The sequence below is a fragment of the Perca flavescens genome, chromosome 3 (assembly GCF_004354835.1).
Source record: "Perca flavescens isolate YP-PL-M2 chromosome 3, PFLA_1.0, whole genome shotgun sequence".
Classification (NCBI taxonomy): Eukaryota; Metazoa; Chordata; class Actinopteri; order Perciformes; family Percidae; genus Perca; species Perca flavescens.
In genome coordinates this window covers 10,528,589-10,550,662 of record NC_041333.1, presented here as the reverse complement: position 1 = coordinate 10,550,662, position 22,074 = coordinate 10,528,589, and the positions used below count along the sequence as shown (strand labels likewise).

The 22,074-nt window shown below is 42.4% G+C and overlaps 2 protein-coding genes across 6 annotated transcripts in view; one reads left to right on the top strand and one right to left on the bottom strand.

Annotated features, from left to right (window-relative positions):
* Positions 1 to 504: 504 nt before the first annotated feature.
* On the top strand, positions 505 to 5,403 carry cxcr5 (chemokine (C-X-C motif) receptor 5). 5 transcript variants are annotated; one of them, XM_028572886.1, is made up of 3 exons: positions 505 to 713; positions 1,842 to 1,999; positions 4,129 to 5,403. In XM_028572886.1, the coding sequence occupies exons 2-3, from the start codon at positions 1,973 to 1,975 to the stop codon at positions 5,185 to 5,187; spliced, it is 1,086 nt and encodes a 361-aa protein (XP_028428687.1). In that variant the 5' UTR covers positions 505 to 713; positions 1,842 to 1,972; the 3' UTR covers positions 5,188 to 5,403. The 5 variants fall into 5 exon arrangements, with proteins under 5 accessions (XP_028428687.1, XP_028428688.1, XP_028428689.1 ...); XM_028572887.1 differs by having other exon boundaries at positions 505 to 769; XM_028572888.1 differs by lacking the exon at positions 505 to 713 and adding an exon at positions 721 to 837 and having other exon boundaries at positions 4,245 to 5,403.
* Positions 5,404 to 5,480: 77 nt separating this feature from the next.
* bcl9l (bcl9 like) overlaps positions 5,481 to 22,074 on the bottom strand; it is a 39,094-nt gene continuing 22,500 nt past the window's right edge. The window contains exons 2-9 of the mRNA XM_028572883.1: positions 16,982 to 17,055; positions 15,980 to 16,389; positions 13,096 to 13,218; positions 12,536 to 12,713; positions 12,289 to 12,373; positions 9,345 to 11,748; positions 8,994 to 9,248; positions 5,481 to 7,199 (exon numbers count right to left, since the gene is read on the bottom strand). Of these exons, the coding sequence (XP_028428684.1) occupies positions 6,007 to 7,199; positions 8,994 to 9,248; positions 9,345 to 11,748; positions 12,289 to 12,373; positions 12,536 to 12,713; positions 13,096 to 13,218; positions 15,980 to 16,307 (4,566 nt within the window). The 5' untranslated portion in view covers positions 16,308 to 16,389; positions 16,982 to 17,055 and the 3' untranslated portion in view covers positions 5,481 to 6,006. The remainder of the gene's footprint in view (positions 7,200 to 8,993; positions 9,249 to 9,344; positions 11,749 to 12,288; positions 12,374 to 12,535; positions 12,714 to 13,095; positions 13,219 to 15,979; positions 16,390 to 16,981; positions 17,056 to 22,074) is intronic.

The following is a 22,074-nucleotide window of genomic DNA, read 5'->3' as shown; positions in this document are numbered from 1 at the left end:
TGTCTTTGAGTACCCTGAAAAGCGCTTTATAAATAAAATGTATTATTATAAGTAATTGTGTATGGTTTATCTATCTTACTTTAGCAATTCAATTTGGTAAAGATATTTAAAGTAATTGTGTGTGACCTATACTGACCAGTTTTGTTAAATGGACTAATGCAGGATCAATTGATCGGCACATCTTCCTGACATCTGTACTACGTATAACAGATGTCAGGAACGATGTACCTGAGACTACATCTGTAAAATGTATAGCAGATGTTAGAACGACGTATATAAGCCTGCATCTCTACGATGTATTGCATACGTTAGAACGATGTATATTGCCTGCATCTCTACGACGTATGGCATACGTTTGAACGACGTATATAAGCCTGCATCTCTACGACGTATGGCATACGTTAGAACGATGTATATATGTATACGTCGCGGAGAGAGCGGCTATATGTCGCTGAAACGTAGCGCAGCGACGTCGCGGGGACGTCGTGCCAGTGAGCAAACTACCAAAATACTACGTATCCCCGATGCATTCTGATTACGTCGCCGCGGAGTATTCCTTTTTTCTCCTACTTCCACTTTTACTTGAGTACATATTTTCTATGAGTTTAATACTTTTACTCCGATATTTTTGATGTGCTGCATCGTTAACTCCTTACCGTTGTGAATGCCTCACGCTACGGAGACTGTCTACGCTAGTTACGTACGATACTTACGTACGTTATTATTCTTTTCATTACGGTTGCCCGTTCAGAAGTTCGAGACAATGCAAGTTTGTACTCTTTCTATTTAGCTGTTGTTGCAGCGGATGAAGCTAGTCCTGAGTTGTTTGAGTCTGCAGTGAGTCCTGAATGTTAACCGTTTGACCCTGTGATGTGAAGCTGCTATCTGTATTATGCTAGCTTGCAAAATAACTTTCCACTACACACATTTTTATTTCAGTATTTGTTAATAAGTGATTAGTAGCCCACTGTTATATCAGATAATAGTAGCTAGTTATAACAGCTGTGACATTAATGTACCTTTTGGGGTTTATTTCAGAAACTTCCTTCATATCCAGCAATGTAGGCTACAGCTTGTGACTGTCTTAATACCAAGTAAAAAGTTGAACTCCAACAATATGATGAATTCCAAATTTGACTGCTTTCTTTAATAACTAGGCCTACATAACACAATACTTGTACTTTTAGTACTTGAGTAGTACATTTTAAAATAAACTACTAAAATGTAAAAATGTTTGAAAGTATTCAAACATTTTTTTACTTCCACTTAAGTGGGGTGCTTAAAGAGCACTTCAACTTCTAGTCAAGTCACTTTTTTGATAGAGCACTTGTACTTTTACTCAAGTATGGGTCTCTAGTACTTTATATACACCTCATGGGTTCCTCCCACTTGAATGTCTCCAGCGAACCAACTTGTTACGGTAGCAAACTATACTTTCTGGTCACAAGCCTATTTCTCCAATCACAAATCAAAATCAAATTATTAATATGCTTACTGTAGGCTCCTTCATTATGTTTTTTTTTTTTGTGATAAATGTTGCAATCATAAAAACAGAACTGATACCAGTGATCAAAACTAAGATGATGTTTATGGTAATCTTCACACCAACGTATTCTTATTGTTAGAGGATGGCTGGATGTTGCATCACATACGATTAGTAAGGGTTTGGGGTTGTTACCAAACCACCCAAATAAATCTGACTAGTTCAGTACGATTTCCTGTTCCTTGTCCAGTGCTAGAATATACTGCAGGGTGTGGTTACTTGGACTTGCATTACTGCTCTTTCATGCTTACTTTAGAAAGCCTGGTATTTAAAGCAATTGGCCCGTTTTAACTTGCAGCTTCAACGCACCCCCAACGCAGAAATCAGCAAAGGAAGTATAGAAGAACCAGCACTAAGAGGAAGTAGGCTACACACACAATTCACTACGGCAGTGTAAGATATACATTCAAGTGACCAAGATTCACCCTCATGGCCTTTGAAGTTACCCTTCCACAGGTAAGAAATAATTAAGAATTGTTGAAATGAATGTTAAATTGCTGTAGATGTTCTGAAAGGTCTTTGTTATACTAGCACACGTATTGCCGGGCACAATTTAAACAAAATTTAATTTTAGATATTCAAATGTAGCATGTGTTCCGTTTGTAATTTTTATACACTTAAAATAATGGGTGTCTTTGAAAGCAACAGGCTAAATCTTACTGTGATTTAGTCTGTTGTCAAATGTCCTTTAACTGCAAGTAGCTGAAATGTACCGTTTCACAGTTTCTCTCTGCTGCAGCATCTGGCATTTTAAAGCAAGCCATTTTAATATAACAGGCAACACGTATGTTGTTTTTTTTTCTCTTTATGATTAAGATTAAACTACAAGATTTTTAATTTTTTTTTTTACTTGACAACATATTTGATACACTATAGTAGCTTGAATTACTGAACCGTAGAAATGCATCTAAACAGATGCGGGGTTGTTGGTGCACACTGCCTCTTTCCTGTTGACTCACTAGGGAAATAAGCGAGGAAGAAATTCCCTTTACGACTTCATATATGCTTGTCATGAAAGGAGAGCACTGCAGGGTGACATATTCTGTTTTTCTAATCAAGTCACTTGCGATTCATTTATCATCGCACCGATCGATGTCGAAGGTTAAAATGATATCGTTTAACGATAACGCAATTATATGTGATTATTTCGAATTTCAAATCTGTCCGATTAGTCTGTAAAATGACTCAAATGTATAAACACCTAGATGAAATCACCTTATAAAATGTTAAAGCGTTGTGATATAAGAACAGGCTGCAGTGTAGCAGTCATTATGAACTTTAGGCCCAATAGAAAATGTTGAAAGTAATGGCAGCAATGATAAGATGTAAATTCTAGTTAGTTTATATAGTTTTGGAACTTCAAAGTTTGGTTTCTTCAAACTGAATTTTTCATTTCTAAGACGGGGAACGGATATATAAGAAAAGTATCGTGAATACGTCTTAATATCATCGAAAGTATTTACTCCTGTCTTTCGCAAAGACATTATGTTTTCTAGAAGTTACATGAGAATACGAGAGTAACTGTAGCACAGTTAGTACATTCTGCTACTAATATGATATTGCAATGCAATGAAATTCAAGAGGATGCTAAGATTATGACTGTTTGAACAACGTCACATTTGTACCCATATTTTTCATAATGTAAACATATATGGATATATTTTAGTTTTTTTGTCATGGTCACTGACTGAAATGACAATTTCAACAGAGCTTAGTTTTAATGGACTAGCAGCCGTTAAAGTGGCAAGTCGGGTTTAAACAGCTGGGATTTCTCCACCTGATCTAATGTTAACTTGGTTGTTGATCTGGGGGTAAAAAGTAATTAGTAGAGGTGTTGAAATGAATCAAATAATCGATGCATGGAATCGCGGACATGGACGATGCTGCATCTGATAATCGGCAGGCTCATAATCGATTATTTCTGTTTACAATTTAATGTAGGCCTAACAACATTTCTGTTTACATATTCTGTTATGTTTTGCACATTCAGGAAGTGCCATGTGCTCAGTGCTGTAGTTTTATGTATCCAATTTATTTAGATTTATTAGAGCACTGCAGAATATTTTGTTTTTGAAGCTTGAAAAGCTATGAATTAAATATCCTGCATGGCTTTAATAGAAACATTTATTTGACGCATTGTGGTGCATTGAGATATCGAATCCAATTTAGTCGCTGACATGAATATCGTAATCGAATCGGCAGGTCAGTGAAGATTCACACCTCTAGTAATTAGTATTCATTTATTATTATACAGCCAAAGTAGGAGATTTTGGCATATTTGCCTTAAGAACGTCTCCTAGTTACTGAGAAAGGGAAGTGAAACTAATCTGGCCTATATCTGCATTTCCTGCTTACAGTAATAATTTCACCGAGATAGCCACAGGGAAGAAAAAAAAAACAAAAAAAACACACAATCAAAGTAGAGCTAAGCTAATGCAATGAATCATTTTTTCATTGCATAAGGAACAGCTGTTAGAATTATGCCCAAATGATTCGAGTGTGTACTATTCCACATTACACAAAGTTATTCTCAAACTGCGATGAGGTAACTAAAAGGAAAAAATGTTCCTCTTTGTATTTCACAGGGGGAAGACACAGATTATAATGTGTCATACGACATTGATGAATTTGACACGGTCTGTGAAGATGAGGGGATCGGCCTGCAGACCTTTAACGCAGTGTTCCGACCCTTGCTGTACAGCTTGATCTTTCTGCTGGGCGTGGCGGGGAACGGCCTGATGATAACCGTCCTCCTGAGACGTTGGCGCCTCCTGCGCATCACTGAAATCTACCTGCTGCACCTCGCCCTGGCCGACCTCATGCTCCTCTTCACGTTTCCCTTCGACATAGTCGACAGTGCCACTGGCTGGCTGATGGGCGAGTTCCTCTGCAGGCTGATAGGCCTGATGAAAAACCTGAACTTCCGCTGTGGGAGTTTCCTCCTAGCTTGCATTGGGTTCGACAGGTATTTGGCCATTGTTCACGCTATTCCAAGCATGCAAAGTCGACGTCCCAGGACAGTGCACCTCACATGCGTTACATTATGGCTGGTCTGTTTGGGTCTATCAGTACCCAACGCTGTGTTTCTTTCTGTGAGGAAAGAAGCCACAAATTCATCTAGGCTCTCCTGTTCCACTCATCTTTATAAAATCTACGCCAACAACTGGGTTTTGACCAATCGAGTCTTCGATCATTTGTGTTTTTTCCTTCCCCTGGCTGTCATGTGCTACTGTTACACAGCGGTGGTCGTGACTCTGTGCAACAGTCAGAAGAGCCAGTCAAAGCACGGAGCAATTCGACTGGCTCTGCTCGTCACTCTCGTCTTTTTCTTCTGCTGGCTACCCTATAACATCAACTTAATAATCGAAACCATGGTGGACCTGCAGACCATCAGATATACATCCTGTAGCTCGTATTTCCTACTGCGACCAGCCCTCGACGTGACCAAAAGCCTGGGTCTCTCGCACTGTTGCCTGAACCCGTTCTTGTACGCCTTCGTCGGGGTGCGGTTTCGCAATGAGCTAATAAAGTTACTTTGCAAGTTGGGCTGCAGCCGCGTCTGCCTGCCTTTCATCAGAGCTCAGAGTCACAGTCAGGCATCGGTCTCTGACGGAGCAACCACCACCAGCATCATCCACATCTGACGAACTCCTATACGACTGGCAGCTGTAACTAAAATGCCTGCGTACAACAGTATTTCATTTGTAATGATGAAACCGGTTATGTTATCCGATAGTACCAATTGCTACTTTGATTGCATTTAAAAGATGTTTTATTACATTTTGTATATTGTTGGCTGGAATCTGTTTTTGCTTGTACTTCAGCTACTGCTTATTGGATTTAATAAAGTTTTCATATACCATACAGCAACTGTTGTCCCCTCGTCCGTGTTATCAAGCAACAATAATTGACACAATAACCAAAACTTAAACCACCATAGAGATCAGTATTATTCTATTTTTAGACTTCTATTAAAACACTGTTATACAGAACAACTGCAAACAATCACAAATTGCATCTTATATACAGCAGGTATATATTATATATATATATGTATATATATAATTAATTTTGCACAACAGTTTGGTAGTTGGAGAAAATAAATCAATGATATTAAAACAAATAGAAATTTGAGGCACTCCTCTCCTGACTGCCACTCTGTTTCCACAACAAATACACACATCTTTGAAATATACATATTTTACAGTATTTTAGGAAATGGCTTCTGATTTGTTATCGAACTTTGTTACAGTGCTTTTAGATGTTCAATTTTTTTTTTTTAATCAGTGGAAATCCAAAATTTGGAGAGTGTCACTGATTTATTGTTTTTACAGTTCCTCTTTTCAAATAACTGCAAGAATAACATTAAAGACAAAATTTGGACACAATGGGAAGGTAACTTAGTGGACACGTTTCTTTCTTTTTTTTTTTTTTCTTTTTTTTAACAGTTTATGTGAGCTGGATCAGAATGGCATATTGGCCATACCCCCGGGGCCATAGCCAATCGGACTGTCCAGAGACATTCCCCGCTGTCTGAGAGACTGGGGGCCCATCATACCAGACTGTTGGTGGGAAGGGCCCATCATGGGACCCTGAGGGGACATTAGAGGACCCTGGGGACCAAATGGATCCCCTGGCATTGACATGCTTCGCTGCTTAGCCTGCATCATCATAATGTTTTGCTGTGCCATCAGATTGTGTGAGTGCTGCTGGGAGGGCATCATGCCAGGGTATGGATTGGAAGGGTGGTGGAGAAGGCTGTTGGCCATCATGGCTTGCTGTTGCTGGAGTTGCTGCTGGGACACCATGCCTGTCCTTCCCATCATATGTCCAGGTGGGCACATGGGGCCCATGCCCCCACCAGAAACCATACCCCTTGCGCCCCCCTGAGGAATGCCCATGTTTTGGCGTAATCCACCGTGTGAAGGGTGGGGTGGCAGCTGCTGTTCAGCCATCATATTCTGTAGGTTTGCTAAGTGGGGGTTGGATGAAGGGCCGCCGCTGTGTGGAGGCCCAGAAGAAGACAGCTGTTTGAGGAGCTGCTGTGGAGTAGGTTGCTGGGGAATTGGCCCCTGGTGTGGATTCTGATGGGGCTCACTCTTGGGGAAATACTGAAGAGTGCTACTGGGCTTATCGGAAGGAATGATGCGGGAGAGATCAAACTCAGGGATCCCTGAGTGAGTGGGTCGTATGACTTCACTTAGATCCGGGCCATCCCCCATGGGCAAAGGGCCAAATGAGTCTGAGGGGTGGGAGGGGCGCTGGTGAGGATGACCTTTTCTAAGCAAGTGTAACTGCTGAGGTGGTAGAATATCTTCATTAGACTGAGAGAAGTGATGGGACATTCCTCCAATGGGCGAGTGCATGGGCCCATGCGGTGGGGGCTGGATGCGAGGAAAGCCTGCCATCTGGTTCTGAGATATGGGCGAAACGTTGCAGGGCCCCATTCCGTCAGGTGCACCTCCTCCCATCACGGCAGAATTCATGGCAGGCATGCCCATGTGGTTTGGGGAAGAAAGCACGGGTCCTGAGGCGTCATGGGGCAGGTGTTGGTGACCTTGGCTTACAATAGCCATGGGGCTTTGTGGATCACTGTGGGGGCCGATGGAGCCCTGCGAGACAAGTATCTGCGAGGTCTGGGGGTTCCCCATGTTTCCTGATGATGAAACGCACACGGTTAACATTTGAAAATGGGCTGACCTTTTTCTCAACCAGTTATACTTGTGAAAAATTAATATCATATTCATCATAGCATCACTCAGTCATATTTATGAGCAGCACTACTATAATATGAGGTTTGAGGGTGAGAAATCCATGCATATAACTGGGTTTTGACCAATAGAGTCTTAGATCATTTGTGTTTTTAATGGAGGATATATTTATTCATAATCCAAATTGAAAGTCCAAAGAGAAAACGAAGCAAGATCAAATTAAAAATATTATTTTACTACGCTACTAGGAAAAATCATGCCATAATTAAATTCAAAAAAGAAAAAGGAAACTGAAAAAGCAAAGTTGAAATGTAAAATGATAATTTAAAAAGCAAAGCTTAAATATAAATGCTTAAACTGAAATATTTTATTGAATGACAGAAACATCAAATATGAAACTCAAAATGTGAAATGGAAAATTTTAAATAGAAATACTTAAATTAAAATCTCAAATAGAAAAAAATATATATTTTAGCCTTTGCACTTAATAATTTTCAATTTGAAGTTTTATCTTTTGAATTTTACATTTGGTAATTGCCTTTTGACATTTTAAGATTCAACATTTCTATTTAACATTAAGGCTTTTCATTTTGAAGTGGCACTTGTCAATTCAAATGAGGAGGCGTGGCCCACCGGCTGGTGGGAGGGTTGAGAGACTTCCAGCTGACAGCGGGGTCTCTGAGCCTCACTGGCCGACCGGCGAGTAGGCAATGCCGGCCGCAACCAGCTGGCTTCTCACATTAGACTGGAGGTTCTCTGAAGTCCGAAAATTTTCATTCACTATTTCAGTACTAAATTCACTTCTGAGACTTTTTGATGCGAGAAATCAACTATGTAGAGTTTGAAAATGGACAGTTTTACAACATTTGCTACGCTATTGTCGGATTCTCCAGTCCAGTCTTCAGCCTTGATTTAAAAGAGCCGAGAGCGGTCCTAGATTTAGGTGTGGATCATAAAAAAAAAAAAAAAAAATGTAAACAAGTCTTCCGAAGAGAAACTGTAGAAACGGTTGGGTCACGGCATGTCTGCGAGTACTGAACACAGGTTTAGTTGGATGTCTGTGTGGCTGGAGGGACATGTAGTTAAACTCTCCCGGCTACTACTCGAGAGTCTGCTGTTGAGACTCAGGATTCGGGACAACTGCTTGGACTGTCCCAAATTTTTCGGGACGTCTGGTCACCCGAGAGACTTCCAGCTGAAAGCGGGTTCTCTCACGTCAGACTGGAGAGTCCGACAATTAGCGGAGCAAATGTGCAAAATTGGCCATCAATTTTTGTAAAACTGCCCATTTTCAAACTCTACATAGTTGATTTCTCGCATAAAAGAGTCTCAAAAGTGCATTTAGTGGTGAAATAACGGACGGAAATTGTCAAATTACCAAATGTAAAATTCAAAAGATAAAACTTCAAATTGAAAAGTATTAAGTGCAAAGGCTAAAATAAAATAATTTATTTTTTTCTATTTGAGAGTTTAATTTAGGTATTTCTATTTAAGCTTTTCCATTTCACATTTCGAGTTTCATATTAGTTATTATACATTTCATATTAGTTTCATCCAATAAAAGATTTCAAAGATTTCAGTTTAAGCATTTATATTTAAGCTTTGCATTTTAAATTATCATTTACATTTCAACTTTGCTTTTTCAGTTTCCTTTTTCTTTTTTAAATTTAATTATGGCATGATTTTTCCTGTATGATGTGTGTTTTCTGTCAGTGTCACAATGTGTCCCTGTTCCATACCTCCGATGCTGACACCAGATAGAAGAGGTCGATCTGGCAGCATCTCATCGTCCGAAGTGGCAATTGTTTTGATTGCATCGTGGTAGAGAGGAGTAGAACTGGGCATGGCATACTTGGACATCTGAGACATGATGAGCGATAAAGGGTTCTGGGATGGAGGGTTATCAGGAGAGGAAGTGAATGGCATACTAGGATTCATAGAGCCTGGCTGGCTAATGGGCGTAGAGTTGGAACTCCTGGGGGGAAGTGATTGGCCTGTAAAGAACATAAACAAAAGAATGGATTAATGTCACAGCAATACAAGGAGGAGCATTAATGATGATCCAACGTCATCTTGGATTTTGAGTGTACCTGTCTCAGTGGAACTACTTCCTCCATTGCCCACTACCTTCCCACTAGTTGGACCGCCGGGACTTGGAAGAGCTGTTTTAGGAGATGCCCACCCTGGGGAGCCCGCAGCCATAGCAGGGGACTTGAGTTGTCCAGGAGAGGCAGACGGAGAGTGCAAGCCAAGGTTGGAAGACCCCATTATCTGGGGAGACTTCATGGAAGCAGAAGGAGTCCCAGTGACAGATGCCGGGGGAAGAGTGGGGTGATGCCCTGCAGAGGAGATCTGTGAGGGGGACTTCAGTCCTGGGGCAGAGGGGGAAGGTAGAAGAGGAGATGGCTCTTGGTTGAGGGATGGAGACTTGAGCTGATGAGGACGAGGCCCTGAAGGAGAGTTCAGGGGGTTAACATTGATTGATAGGTCAGAGGGGTGCCTGGGACCGAGGTCTACTCCCCTGAGGCCTCCGGTCATTGGCATATGACTAAGCCGTGATGTACCTCCCATTGGATTATGACCTTGCTGATCAGGCCCAAACATCTCCGGGCCAGGTTGTTGGTGATAGGGCCCTTCCACCTGTCCTCCAGAGAAAGGGCCATGATTGGGAAACTGGAAGGGGCCGTCAGGTCCTGAAATCATTCCCTTATTTCCTCCTCTCCCATTCTGTGAAGCCCTGATTCGTGAAATCTCTCCGGGGCCAAACATCTCACCTAAAGGCCCCCCTCCTGCAGGACCTCCTCTGAGCTTCTGAGATAGCATCATCTGCTGCTGTTGCTGAACATTCATCTGTGGGTTCATGTTCATTGTGAGGCTGCTCCCCAGAGGAGAGTCCACCAGGTCCCTCATCTGAGGACCCCCACCAGGAGAGCCCATCATCTCCCGTGAACCAGGAAAGTCCATAGGATCACCTCGAGAAGAGGGTGGACCCCGGCCCATTCCCAAATTGTGAAAGTCTAGGCCCCCAGGATGATCCATTATTCTCGACCCCATGTTGCCCTGTTGCTGCTGTTTAGCTAATCTGTCAAGTTCGTACCTGGGAAGCCCCTGCATCTGCCGTTTCTCCATGAGGCGAAACATTTCCTCGTGTGTTATCATATGTTCTGGCTCGCCTTGCAAGTGCTGAGGAGGTCCACCAGGGTAGCAGCCATGAAAGGGACCTCCACCGCCTAGGTTGTTGGGCATCTCATCGAGCCAAATCATCCCCGGCCTGGTGGGCCTTTGCGGTCCTAGACCCTCCATTGATAAAACTCCCCCTTTGCTACCAGGGAAACTGCCTCCCCCAGGTGGCCCTCTCTGCATCTGTCCCAGGAACCTTGGGCCGCGGGGTCCCTCTTGGTGCATGTCTATCATTCGTGCATTTCCACCCATTCCTCCTCCCATCATATTGCCAGGACCCCACTGCTGCTCTCCGGGCTTGCTGTGGTAGGGAGGAGGGGGTCCTCTCATCATCATGGGACCTCCGTGCATGCCAATCTCCGTCATTCTAAAGTGCTGCGGATGTGTGGGGGGTTGTATGTCTTGTTGCCGTCTCTTCTCTTGGTAGTATTCTTCTTGGAGTTTCCTCCACGCCATTTGCTCTGGGGTCAGCCCTTCTGGTCCAAGTAACGGACCCATGTCGACCCCGGGTGAAGAGAGCTGGTGATGGGGGTGTTGTGGTAGGTTATGGTGAGAGTCCATGTGAGGGCTGTCAAGGGCAGGTCCGGCGAGGGACTGTGTTTGAGAAATGATGGACTGGAGGGGTTCTTCGTATTTCTTCATTCCTCCCATCGGAGCCAAGGCTGACGATAGCATATTACCACTACTGCAATTTCCAGAGCTATTAGTACCATTGTCACGTTCCTCGAGAGCACCGCTCCTATCGCTGTTGTTGTTATTATTTAGGTTGGAGGGGTTATTACTAGCACTGCTGTTGGAGCCTGCTGTGTCTCCAGGACCTGCCCCACTTTGCAGAAACAGCCTCTCTATGTCTCTCAGAGTCTGCAAGGAACGCTCCCTGTGTTCCAGCTGTTCTTTGGAAAGACCGTCCATGTTCCCTGGGCCACTCCTCTGGCCTGTGTCACACTGTAGGTGTGCAGAAAGGATGGAGGGACTCCCCGAGGGAGAAACAGAAGCAACAGGAAGAGACATACCCCCTGCACCCTCTGCCTCTCCAGTTCCTGGGACTGGGCCTGCGGCTGTGGCCGTGCTCCCTCCCTCTGACCTATGGGCGACGATGATGTTATTGCTGGAGGCTCCGCCAGGTCTGGTCTGAGGGGATTCGTTATCGGAGTGTCCCGCCGATGACGGCGTCCCTGCAGGATGCAGTGGGCCTCGAACTCCTGCAGAGGCTGGGCGCGGAGTTCCACTTTGGGATTTAGGGGTGCATGTGGGTGGAGAGCTGCTGGAGTTTACCTTATCGGATAGGTTAGGAAGCTTTCCTGATGGGTGGCCCTGTGGCAGACCAAAGGGGGGAACAATTACATTAGTTATTTCCAGTAGTTGTAGTTATTATATAGTATATCAACTATACACCTGCACATTCTGCCTATTTTTTCTTATGTTAAACAGACATTTTGTGTGTGTGTGTGTGTATATATATATATATATATATATATATATATATATATATATATATATATATATATATATATATATATATATCTATCTATCTATCTTGTTTTCTGTATTTATTTTTTATTTATATTAATGTTCAATATGTTTGTTTATGTGTGCGCCAACCACCAAGGCAAACTCCTTTTAAGTGTTACTTGCACTACAGTTTCTCAATTTTTTTCTACAAGCATTCACAGCAGTCATAACAACTGCTAATGGAAACAGGAACAAGGAGGTTTCTCAGACGAAAATAGCTTAACAAATTAAACTCCCCACATACTTTGCATCTGTGGCCTTTACTGCGGAAAAACACTTTTACTTCCTCGTGGTTTAACACAAACTTTTGTTTACTTTGCCACTGAGCTGTGGATGTCTGACCTGCTCCAACTTGGTGCGTGAAACATTTTGCTGGTGAAACAGAAGGATGGAATCGGTCTGTCCTTTCAATACTGCATCTGCAGCGCTGTCAGAAAAGAGCATTATGTTATAATTAAACTGTTCACATCGGTTGCACAATTCAGCGTTAAAAATGAAAACAAATGGGTTGGTTGATAAGATAAAGAAAATTCAGACAGCTCCACTTCTGATGTGAAGAATCACCGTCAGTCCTGCAAACAGTTCTCACCTGTTGGCTAGGCTGGTTGTGAAAACATACACCACTTGCTGTGAAGGCTGAGGAGCAGGCTCCGTCTTTAGCCCTGGTCCCACTCCACATCCCATGAGGGGACCCGCAGGTTCAGACACGGGCCCTGCAGACAGGCGATCAGAGAGCCCTTGGATAGGACCTGCCAGCCCACGCTCTCCTGAGAAAAATCAGCAGCACACGGTTTTCATTTGACTACAGTGGTATCCTGGTTTATAATTGTGATACCAGTACATCCGTTTGGCTACAACACTTAAACACTAGATGGAGCTAAAACACATGTAAAGTCCACTCAGTGGAAAGGAATAGTATAGTACTCCAAAAGGACATCCTCTTCCTGTCAGCGTGTGTGCAGGATCTGAAAATGGCTCCAATGAACGGCTTTAAGCCGTCGTTTTCGGAGAAAATAACATTGAGACGGGGGACAGGGGATTACTACATGGAATTCAAGTGGCCTTCAAAGTTGTGGTCCCACTGACACTATTGTTAGTGAGGACTGAGCTGCATTCAGACAACAGCAACTGGCAATGTGACGGACTCACGGTGGGTCGCAGTGCGCGGCTTGTCTTCGTCCTCCTCGGTGTCGGGTCCAGAGCACCATTCATCTCCACTGTATGGCTGTTTCTTCTCCAGAACACAGCGCCGCTTACTGCGCATTACACCCTCTAGAGGATAGAACACACACACACACACACACACACACACACACACACACACACACACACACACACACACACACACACACACACACACACACACACACACACACACACTTAAACAACTATCATAGTATTGTCCCTTTAAAGCAGTGTTTCTCAAATGGGGGGGGGGGGGGACGTGTACCCCTAGGGTCCACGTACTTTGGAGTACTGCTGGGGGTACGTGAAATGTTTGCAAAAATGATAAATAATTATTATACTTTAATAATGAATGCATGAAGTGATGGCTTCTAAACATTTGAAATGTAGCACTTAAATGTTTTTCCGTTACATGGTTTTTGTTTAGTAAATCTATCACTGTCGGCGCTGTATGGACCTTTATCACAGCAGACATTTTGACAACTGAAATTGATAACCTTAACAATGGCTTAATTCCATCAAGTGTCCCAGTAAGCTTTTTCGGTGAGACAGCACGCACAATACCAGGGCTTCTCCTAAGTGGAATACAGCCATCATTAATGGTTTTCAGTACACCTGTGCTTTTCCTGCTATGACATGTCAACATGTCTGCTGTGAAAAAAGATCTATTGTACCTCTTTATATAGACTTTATATTTATTTATTATATTTTTTACCTAAAATGTTTTGCGCTGGTCACGGGGTATTTGGCTTAAAAAAACAATTGAAAAAGGGGTACAATACTGAAAAATGTTTGAGAAACACTGCTGTAAAAAGGGTGTCACCAATGCTGTTTTGTTTGAATCATTCCACCACGTATGGTCTTAACCCACCACTGTATTTTACACAGCCAGACGATAATGTACTACCATCTGTTCTAATGCATTTTGCCTTACTTGCTGGAAGTTAGAGAATCAGTCTACAGCTACTTTGACAAATGTAACAAATCACTTTAAATGTGAACGGGGTGGCAAATGGCACAATCAGCTTAAACCTGTGCTCAGTTTGTCTGTGCAAAAAGTGAAACATATATAACAACTATATTTTCTTAGATTAACTAAACATTTCACACCTGTATAATCAAAAATACTAATGAAACACTGCAATCATTGTATTGCATGTATTGCTTCTCTTTTCTTTTGGCGACAAAATGCCACGCATGCTACACACGTCTGCAGAATAGAGCCCGACCGATAAAGGATTTTTAAGACCCAGATCGATACAAATATTTGGTGATTTAATAATCCGATATTCCGATATATATTTAAAAAATAATATATATCCAGAAACACTAAAATTACCAGAAGGTAACCTGAAGAAGGAAGAGTCAGAACAGATGTCTGACAGCAAATACAACTGTGGGGTTTGGACTCCAAAATGGTGACCGGAAAGAAAAGTGCTCTGGCACTATCAGTGACTACAGTCACATATTTAGAGAAGCTCTGTAAACAAGTCAGTGAAGATTTCTCTCAAGTTCATTACTCAACAGCTTACTGACTTTGTGGCAAAAAACAAACAAACTATACCTTCCAACAAACACATCAGATGAGCGTGGCTAACCGCAGACATGTGGATGTACAGTGAGGAAGGAAGTGTGCAGTGACAATACACAGAAAAGGACAGCAGAGGGCTGCTACCTTGACACAGAGAGGCAGTACCTCAGAAGTCACCTCTTCTTTCTGTGAATGATGTTGTTACCAGAAGTCACTGGTTTATATCTTTAAAAGAATATGGTCAAATGGGATTTACCTTAAAATAACCCACCCTATATCTTTCATCGTTTCCCTCATTCAGCGTCTGTCGTGAATCAAAGTGTGTGTGTGTGTGTGTGTGTGTGTGTGTGTGTGTGTGTGTGTGTGTGTGTGTGTGTGTGTGTGTGTGTGTGTGTGTGCGCGTGCGTGTGTGCAGGAAGCCCAGATGAGTTTCACAAAATCACAGTCATCTGCAGTCAAATGCTCACGTAAACACACAAACCCTTAAACCAGCAACAGCAGTAGAAGAAACAGACACTACGTGGGCTCTCTCAGTGCTGTAAAGGCATGCCTTTTTACTTTGCTCTTGTGAAGATTTTTTTTTTTTCCCCCCCCTTTCTTTCAGGGAGCCTAACGACACACAAAACGATGGCTGGAATGATTAACGGATCTGAATGCTAATAGGGCTGTGTGTTTTTATTTTGCGTTATATGCGTGTTAAATGCAATTGTTCAGGTTATGTTTGTTTTCTCGATGTTATTCTACTCATTGTCTCCCTTCTTGTAAAAGACCGAGAGACAAGACAAAAAAAAAATATATATATATATAAAAAAAATATTTTAAAAAAATTGACAGCAAACAAATGCAAATCAAACTCTTTACAGTGAACCACATGAGCTTAAATATTTACCAAGACACTCACAAAGAGAGCACACTCACTGCTTTAATAACAAGCTCGCCGGGCTCACTAGGTTCTCTCAGCCTCATGACCGGTCTCGCCCTCCGAGCACTACAGAAAGCCCAGATGCGGTTTCATGTGAGACGTGTCACTGCAGCGCGGGCATGGCACAAACTATCAAAAGCCGGGGGAATTCTGACGCTGCGTCGCTGAAAGGTCAGGGCATTTCAGCTAGAGAGAAAACAAGTTATTCTGCCCTCTCAGTCCTTGCGTTCACTTCCTGCTGTGGAGGAGGTGAATGCGCGTAATCTGGTATTTCGGGTAAAGATTCGGCTGATAGGAAGTTAAAGGAAGTGAACTTCTGTATACTTAGAACAGAGACACGGTGTCTGTCATGGCCCAGACGCTGACACGGTTGCGTCTGTGTGTGCGTGCCTTACCTCCTTTGGCATCTGCCTCCAGGGCTGCAGGAACGGCATTTCTGGATTCACCAGAGTCAATGGCGACGCTCCGCTCCCGCTTGGATTTGTTTTTCAACATCCCTCCGACGCTGCTCGCCGATTGGCTGACCGCCTTCAGCCCAGGGTTGCCGGGAGAAACCTGATTGGTTTTGACTCCATGGCTCCCGGCACCGACGCCCTTCGGGCCCAGGTGGCCAGTGGCTCCCTGCTGCTGCTGCTGAGCCTGCTGGGTCACGCTGGCTATTTGGGATCGGCTGTCACTGGTGACCTGCTTGCCATGATTGGCCAGTTTATTGTCCGTGTGCATTTGATTGGCTGGTGATTAAGGTGGAGGTCTGGTATGGAGAAAAGCGGTCCGTCAGTGGTTCTCACATTGCTTCCAGGCGACACTGATGGAGAGAAGAAAAAGAGGGTGCACCAGTGTTACACACTGCATTTCTGCAAATGGCCCAACAGTTAAAAGAGACATTCAGATCATTTCTCTATAAGGACTGATCTGGCAGTAATACAATCTGACCACTGCACAACAAGCAATTTGGAAATCAACTTATACATCGCGAAAGGCTGAAACATATCGCGATAGACACTCAAGAGATTTTTTTTTTGTTGTGTTAGTTGAAAGAAAATGCTAGAAAACTGCACATTAAAATGTAACGGTCACTTCTTTTTTTTTTTTTTTTTTTTTAGTGCTGCCATTTATATTCAATTCAGTGTTCAATTTGTTCAATAAAAGAATGTCGGAAATGATTTCCTTTGATTCGTTTTAAATTCAACAAGCAATGTGTTGTCTTTTAGCAGAATACTGTAAGCAGCGCAACTGAGGACATTTTAATATCAGTTTTATTTAATCACAAGTAATATCGTTATCATGACATTCAACAACATGATGGCATATTTTCCTCATATGATACTGTGCCTATATTCTGAGTGGATGATTGACAGCAGATTCCAGGTTAGGCCTTTTTCGGCCTGTTCACTCACCTCATCTCAACCAGACGCTCAACTGACACACTGCCATGCTGCTCCCCTGGACGCTTCACCAACCACACATGGACCTGGGGGACAACAAGAGAGGAATATCAGCAGTGGAGCCAGATAGCAACCTTTACAGTCAGTGCTATATGTCAGGGTGTGTGTGTGTGTGTGTGTGTGTGTGTGTGTGTGTTTGTGTGTGTGTGTGTCCTCAGCATGTGGGTCAACATCAACTCCATCAGCAAAGAGGGGAAAAAAAGACAGAAGAAGAGTGATAAGAGAGGCAAAGGCCAAAGAGACACTGGGGAGGTAACTGTTCCTTTAAGGGGCCGAGAGCAAAGAGTTTGAGCTGGGGGAGGGACCTGCAGCTCTGAAGAACCAAACACTCTGCAAACCACAAAAACTCCACCACACCTTCCACAACACTGTCTGTAGCAATACCTGTCTCCCTCTCTCTCTGTCTCTCTCTCACAGAGACTCATTCACTCAGGCTTTTTGCACTTAAGAGTGTATACACACGCATTACAGATTTTAGTTTAGGCCTATTTAGACACGGCGCCAACCCTGTTTGTTTGGGTTTCTCAGCATTTGTTTTTAATGTATTTTAGTCAGTGGTGCAAAGTAACTAACTAACTACATTTACTCAAGTACTGTACTAAAGCACAATTTTGAGATACTTGTACTTTACTTAAAAGGTCCCATGACATGCTGCTTTTTGGATGCTTTTATATAGACCTTAGTGGTCCCCTAATACTGTATCTGAAGTCTCTTTTATATAGACCTTAGTGGTCCCCTAATACTGGATCTGAAGTCTCTTATATAGACCTTAGTGGTCCCCTAATACTGGATCTGAAGTCTCTTTTATATAGACCTTAGTGGTCCCCTAATACTGTATCTGAAGTCTCTTTCCCGAAATTCAGCCTTGGTGCAGAATTACAGCCACTAGAGCCAGTCCCACAATGAGCTTTCCTTAGGATGTGCCATTTCTGTGTCTGTAGCTATTGAGGAAAATATTTTGTGAAAGCCCCAATAGTCATTCCTTCAATAGTCTCGCATTGCCAGACCCTCCTCCACAGCTCTGCGGAGGTTAATTCTGGCTAGTCCACACAGCATTCTGGGATGGGAGAAAAAGGTGCTCTGGTTCATTGGCATTTCTTTAAACCAATCACATTCGTCATGGGCGGCGCTAAACGCCAGATGGAGCAACGGTGCCGCAACAAAATAGTCTCGGGAAGGAACTTGTTTTGGTGGAACACGTGTACGTTCAAAAATAGTTTTAGTCGAGCAACAGAAAACTCAGATTGGACAGATAGAACCATAGTCCTCAGAAATCCACCGCAGTTTAGAACGCCAACACAAAGGAAGATGAAGGGGACGGACATCCGGCTGAATTTCCGGCGGCACCGGAGCAATCCCTGACCCTAATAGACTGACCCTACAATATCGTCTCAATATCAACATCGATGTATTTGGTCAAAGAATGTTTTGATATTTGATTTTCTCCATATCGCCCAGCCGTATGTTAGAGGCAGCCTTAAACCAAGCAGCACTCCAGCTCAACATTAAGAATGGTGGAGCCTTACCAGCACACGAGGCTTCATTCTGGGTTCAAGTCCATAGCTGCAAGCTGACGCCCTCCTGACAACACCACCTGCCTGTGTCCATAACCCCCCAGCTTCTGATTTTAACCTTCGCAACTGGGGTGAGCTACTCTGCAACCAAGTACATTTACTCAAGTACTGCACTTTAGTGCAAATGTTTAGCTACTTGTACTTTACTTGAGTCTTTTCTTTTCATGCCACGTTCTACTTCTACTCCGCTACATTTCAGAGAGAAATATTCTAGTTTTTACTCCACTACATTCATATGACAGCTTTAGTTACTAGTTACTTTTCTTATTTAAGATTTTTGCACACAAAACACATGTAGTTTATAAAATGCAATGTTTTATTATAAATGTAACTACCCAACAAAAAAAAACTAAAAAATGGCCTACAAGTCTAGCTAAAATAATGATCTGATGAAACGTGTAGGCCTAGTTGATTGACACAACAGTTTGGATCGTTTCCAGTTTCTAAAATGAGAGTACTTTTACTTTAAATACATTTCCCTGATGATACTTACATAATTTTACTTAAGTAACATTATCAATGCCAGAGTATGTTTACAGTGTGGTATATATATATATATATATATATAAGTAAAAGGATCTGAATACTTCTTCCACCACTGCATCGCTGTGTGTCAAAGAAGCCGTGTGCAGTCTGCAAACTAGTTGTACACAATTCCTTTTTCGTCAGTATTTGCAGGTCTTAACAAGACCCGTCCACACCTGTTGCTGGTGAACAATAGTCGGCCAAACAGTCATCACGAGCCCGTTCACAAACATCCAGCTGAGATATGCAGCTGACATAATGCAGATCTCGTGTCAACGTTTCCACACTGGGGTTTCCATATTTGGCCACATGACGCAATGCCACCGCTGCACACGGTGCAGTGAGTCAGGTCAGCTGTCCGGCTCTTACAGAACCATCTGTACCGCTCGCTCACCTTGACAGGTAATGGTAAACACAAAAGCTGGAATTAGTCATTAACTAACAACGGCTCATGTCGGCACAGAAAGGCGCGGCTCATGTCGGCACAGAAAGGCGCTTGTTCGTCGGCTGGAGGACTTCATCACTCATTAACTCAAAACGGGGACGGTCAGACGTCGCTCCTGTTGACAAAGTGTGATTCACTTAAAGACTCACAGAGCGGAGGCCGACTAATCACGCGGCGAGTCGCTAACCTTCGAGTGGACGGTTAAGAAAAGATAGGCCTATCTAAAAGTGAATACCGGTCTAGTAGATATCAAGGAGACTCGCGGCCAGTTGATTGGATCAACAGGGGAGAAGGCCGAAGAAGTCAGAATCTGAATCAGCTTTATTGGCCAGGTTGGCGTAAACAAACAAGGAATTTGACTCTAGGTAATCTTTGCTCTCAAAAGAACAACACTCAACAAAAACAAAAAAAAAATACTGTTAAGTATGCAGTATAACAATACCAAAGTGCAATATCAGTATAGTCTGAGATTTAAGATTTAAATACAAATAAAGTGCAAGGCAGTTCAGTGCAATGGTAATATAGTAATAACAATAGTGTAATTGTAAGACTGAAATATACATGAGGTAGATGAGCAGAACAGTGTTGATTGACTTTGTTCAGTGTAAGGGTGGGGGTGGGGGTGGGGCGGGGAGGGGGGCCTATCTATGAGTGTTCAACAGAGTGTCACACATTGTCACACATCAAAGAGCTTTGAAGCAGGTACAAGTCACCGAGGCTCTAGCACATGTCGGCCCATCCAACATTTTGTAAACTAGGAAATGGGCCTCGCGCTACCATTAATCTCCCTGCTTGCCATGTGAATGGAGCCTACTTTAAGGTAATCAGCCACAAGGAACATTCCAGTGACTTTAGCACAGCTAAACGCACTCAAATCCAACCTGTAGCTGCTAAGGACTACGGTCACGAAAGCACTACCAACTATCATATGGGCACTTTTTTCATCTTTTTTTTATTGGTTTTTAATCTTGTTTTTATCTATTTATTTCCTGCTGCGGCACTGATTTCCACCAATGTAATTCCGTTGTGCTCACATAGTATTCAATGACAATAAAGTATCTTAAATCTTGAAACAGACTGGATGAGTTTTTACTCAAGAGGGTTTTTGAGTGTTTTTTAAGTTTCTGTGCGGTGGTAATACACCAATGAATGAACATGATTAGAACTAGTCAAACCAAATGTGCCCTTAATCAATAGTGTAATATGTAATGAATGTTTATTCCTTGACCTAGCTAGACAAGGTGATAGCGTGACTAGAAATTTTTGGTTAGCATATTAATGTTTAACTGAACTGTTAGGCAGTTACAGGTCTCAAACAAAGCAGGCTTCCCTATTCAAGCCATTCTGTCTGTATAGTGCTGTTTATTACAGGCGGCAAACATTTGTTTATTTGGAAGAGTCTCAAGAAGACCCAAATTTGTGATGCAAAGTCTGGAGGAAAAAAAAAAGGTGCTACAGAACATTTTAGAAAGAGGAATACAATTAAACCATACTGTTTTACGTTTGATAAGAGTTTATTTTAATTTAGAACTGTAACACTGGACAGTCTGGCTTACAACTATAATAGTAATAATAATAATAATAATAATAATAATAATAACTTCACAGTACAAATGATTAACTTGAGTAAACAAATTTAAGTAATCTGAGGGTACAACTTGTTCATCTGATGACTATTAATAATAATAAAAAAATAAATAACAAATGGTCACACCATGATTACACACAGGCCATCTACATTAAACTTTATTATGCAACGACTGGTTGCACCGGTGAGGCCTTCGGTGTGTCATAGTAGAGCGTAAACTCCGGTCTTTGAACCTAATTTACTTCAATTTGTGATGATTTCTTTTCACTTCGATATTTGATCTGTTGATCAGCGAAAAAAAAAAAAAAAAAAAAAAAAAAAAAAAAGCCCAACATTACATCCACTTTGATTCCATAAAGCTGACGAGAAAAAAAAGAAAAATGTCAAAGTGTTCAATGTTATTTTTTTTTTATACTGTACTGTATATTACACAGCAGCACAGACACAAACGCCATCTTACTTGCATGTTTGGCTCTCATCTTTGTTAATAAGAAGGCCGTTCAGACACACCTGGAGAACCAACACTAAACTTAATTGGTGTCATCTGCATTCATTACCTCCCGACGTCAACTCGCGCAAGACATTTAACACCTGGGCCTGAGAAATGATTAGTGCTTAATCATGGTGACATTTAAATAATTAATTAAATCAAAGTGGCTGTTATGCAATTAATCTGCAATAAGATCAAGCTTGTAAAATCAAAGCTAATTTCCCCCTAAGGGACGTGTTGTCGCTTCCGCTCCCCCCCCTTTACCCAGTCACACTGTTTCTGCCAAAGCAGGTTGGAACTTTCATTTTCAGTCTAGTTTTTGTTTTCATGTTGACAAGGTTGCAGATCTCCAGCTGGCCTAACAGACTGCAGCTTTCCTCCTCAAACAGGCTCTCCTGCACTTCTCTAACAATGTCAATGGCA

Excerpts from the sequence above, each read along its gene's own strand:
- cxcr5 (XM_028572886.1), top strand. The coding sequence starts at position 1,973 with ATGGCCTTTGAAGTTACCCTTCCACAG. Across the intron at positions 2,000-4,128 it reads TTGAAGTTACCCTTCCACAG|GGGGAAGACACAGATTATAA; the intron begins GTAAGAAATAAT and ends TGTATTTCACAG.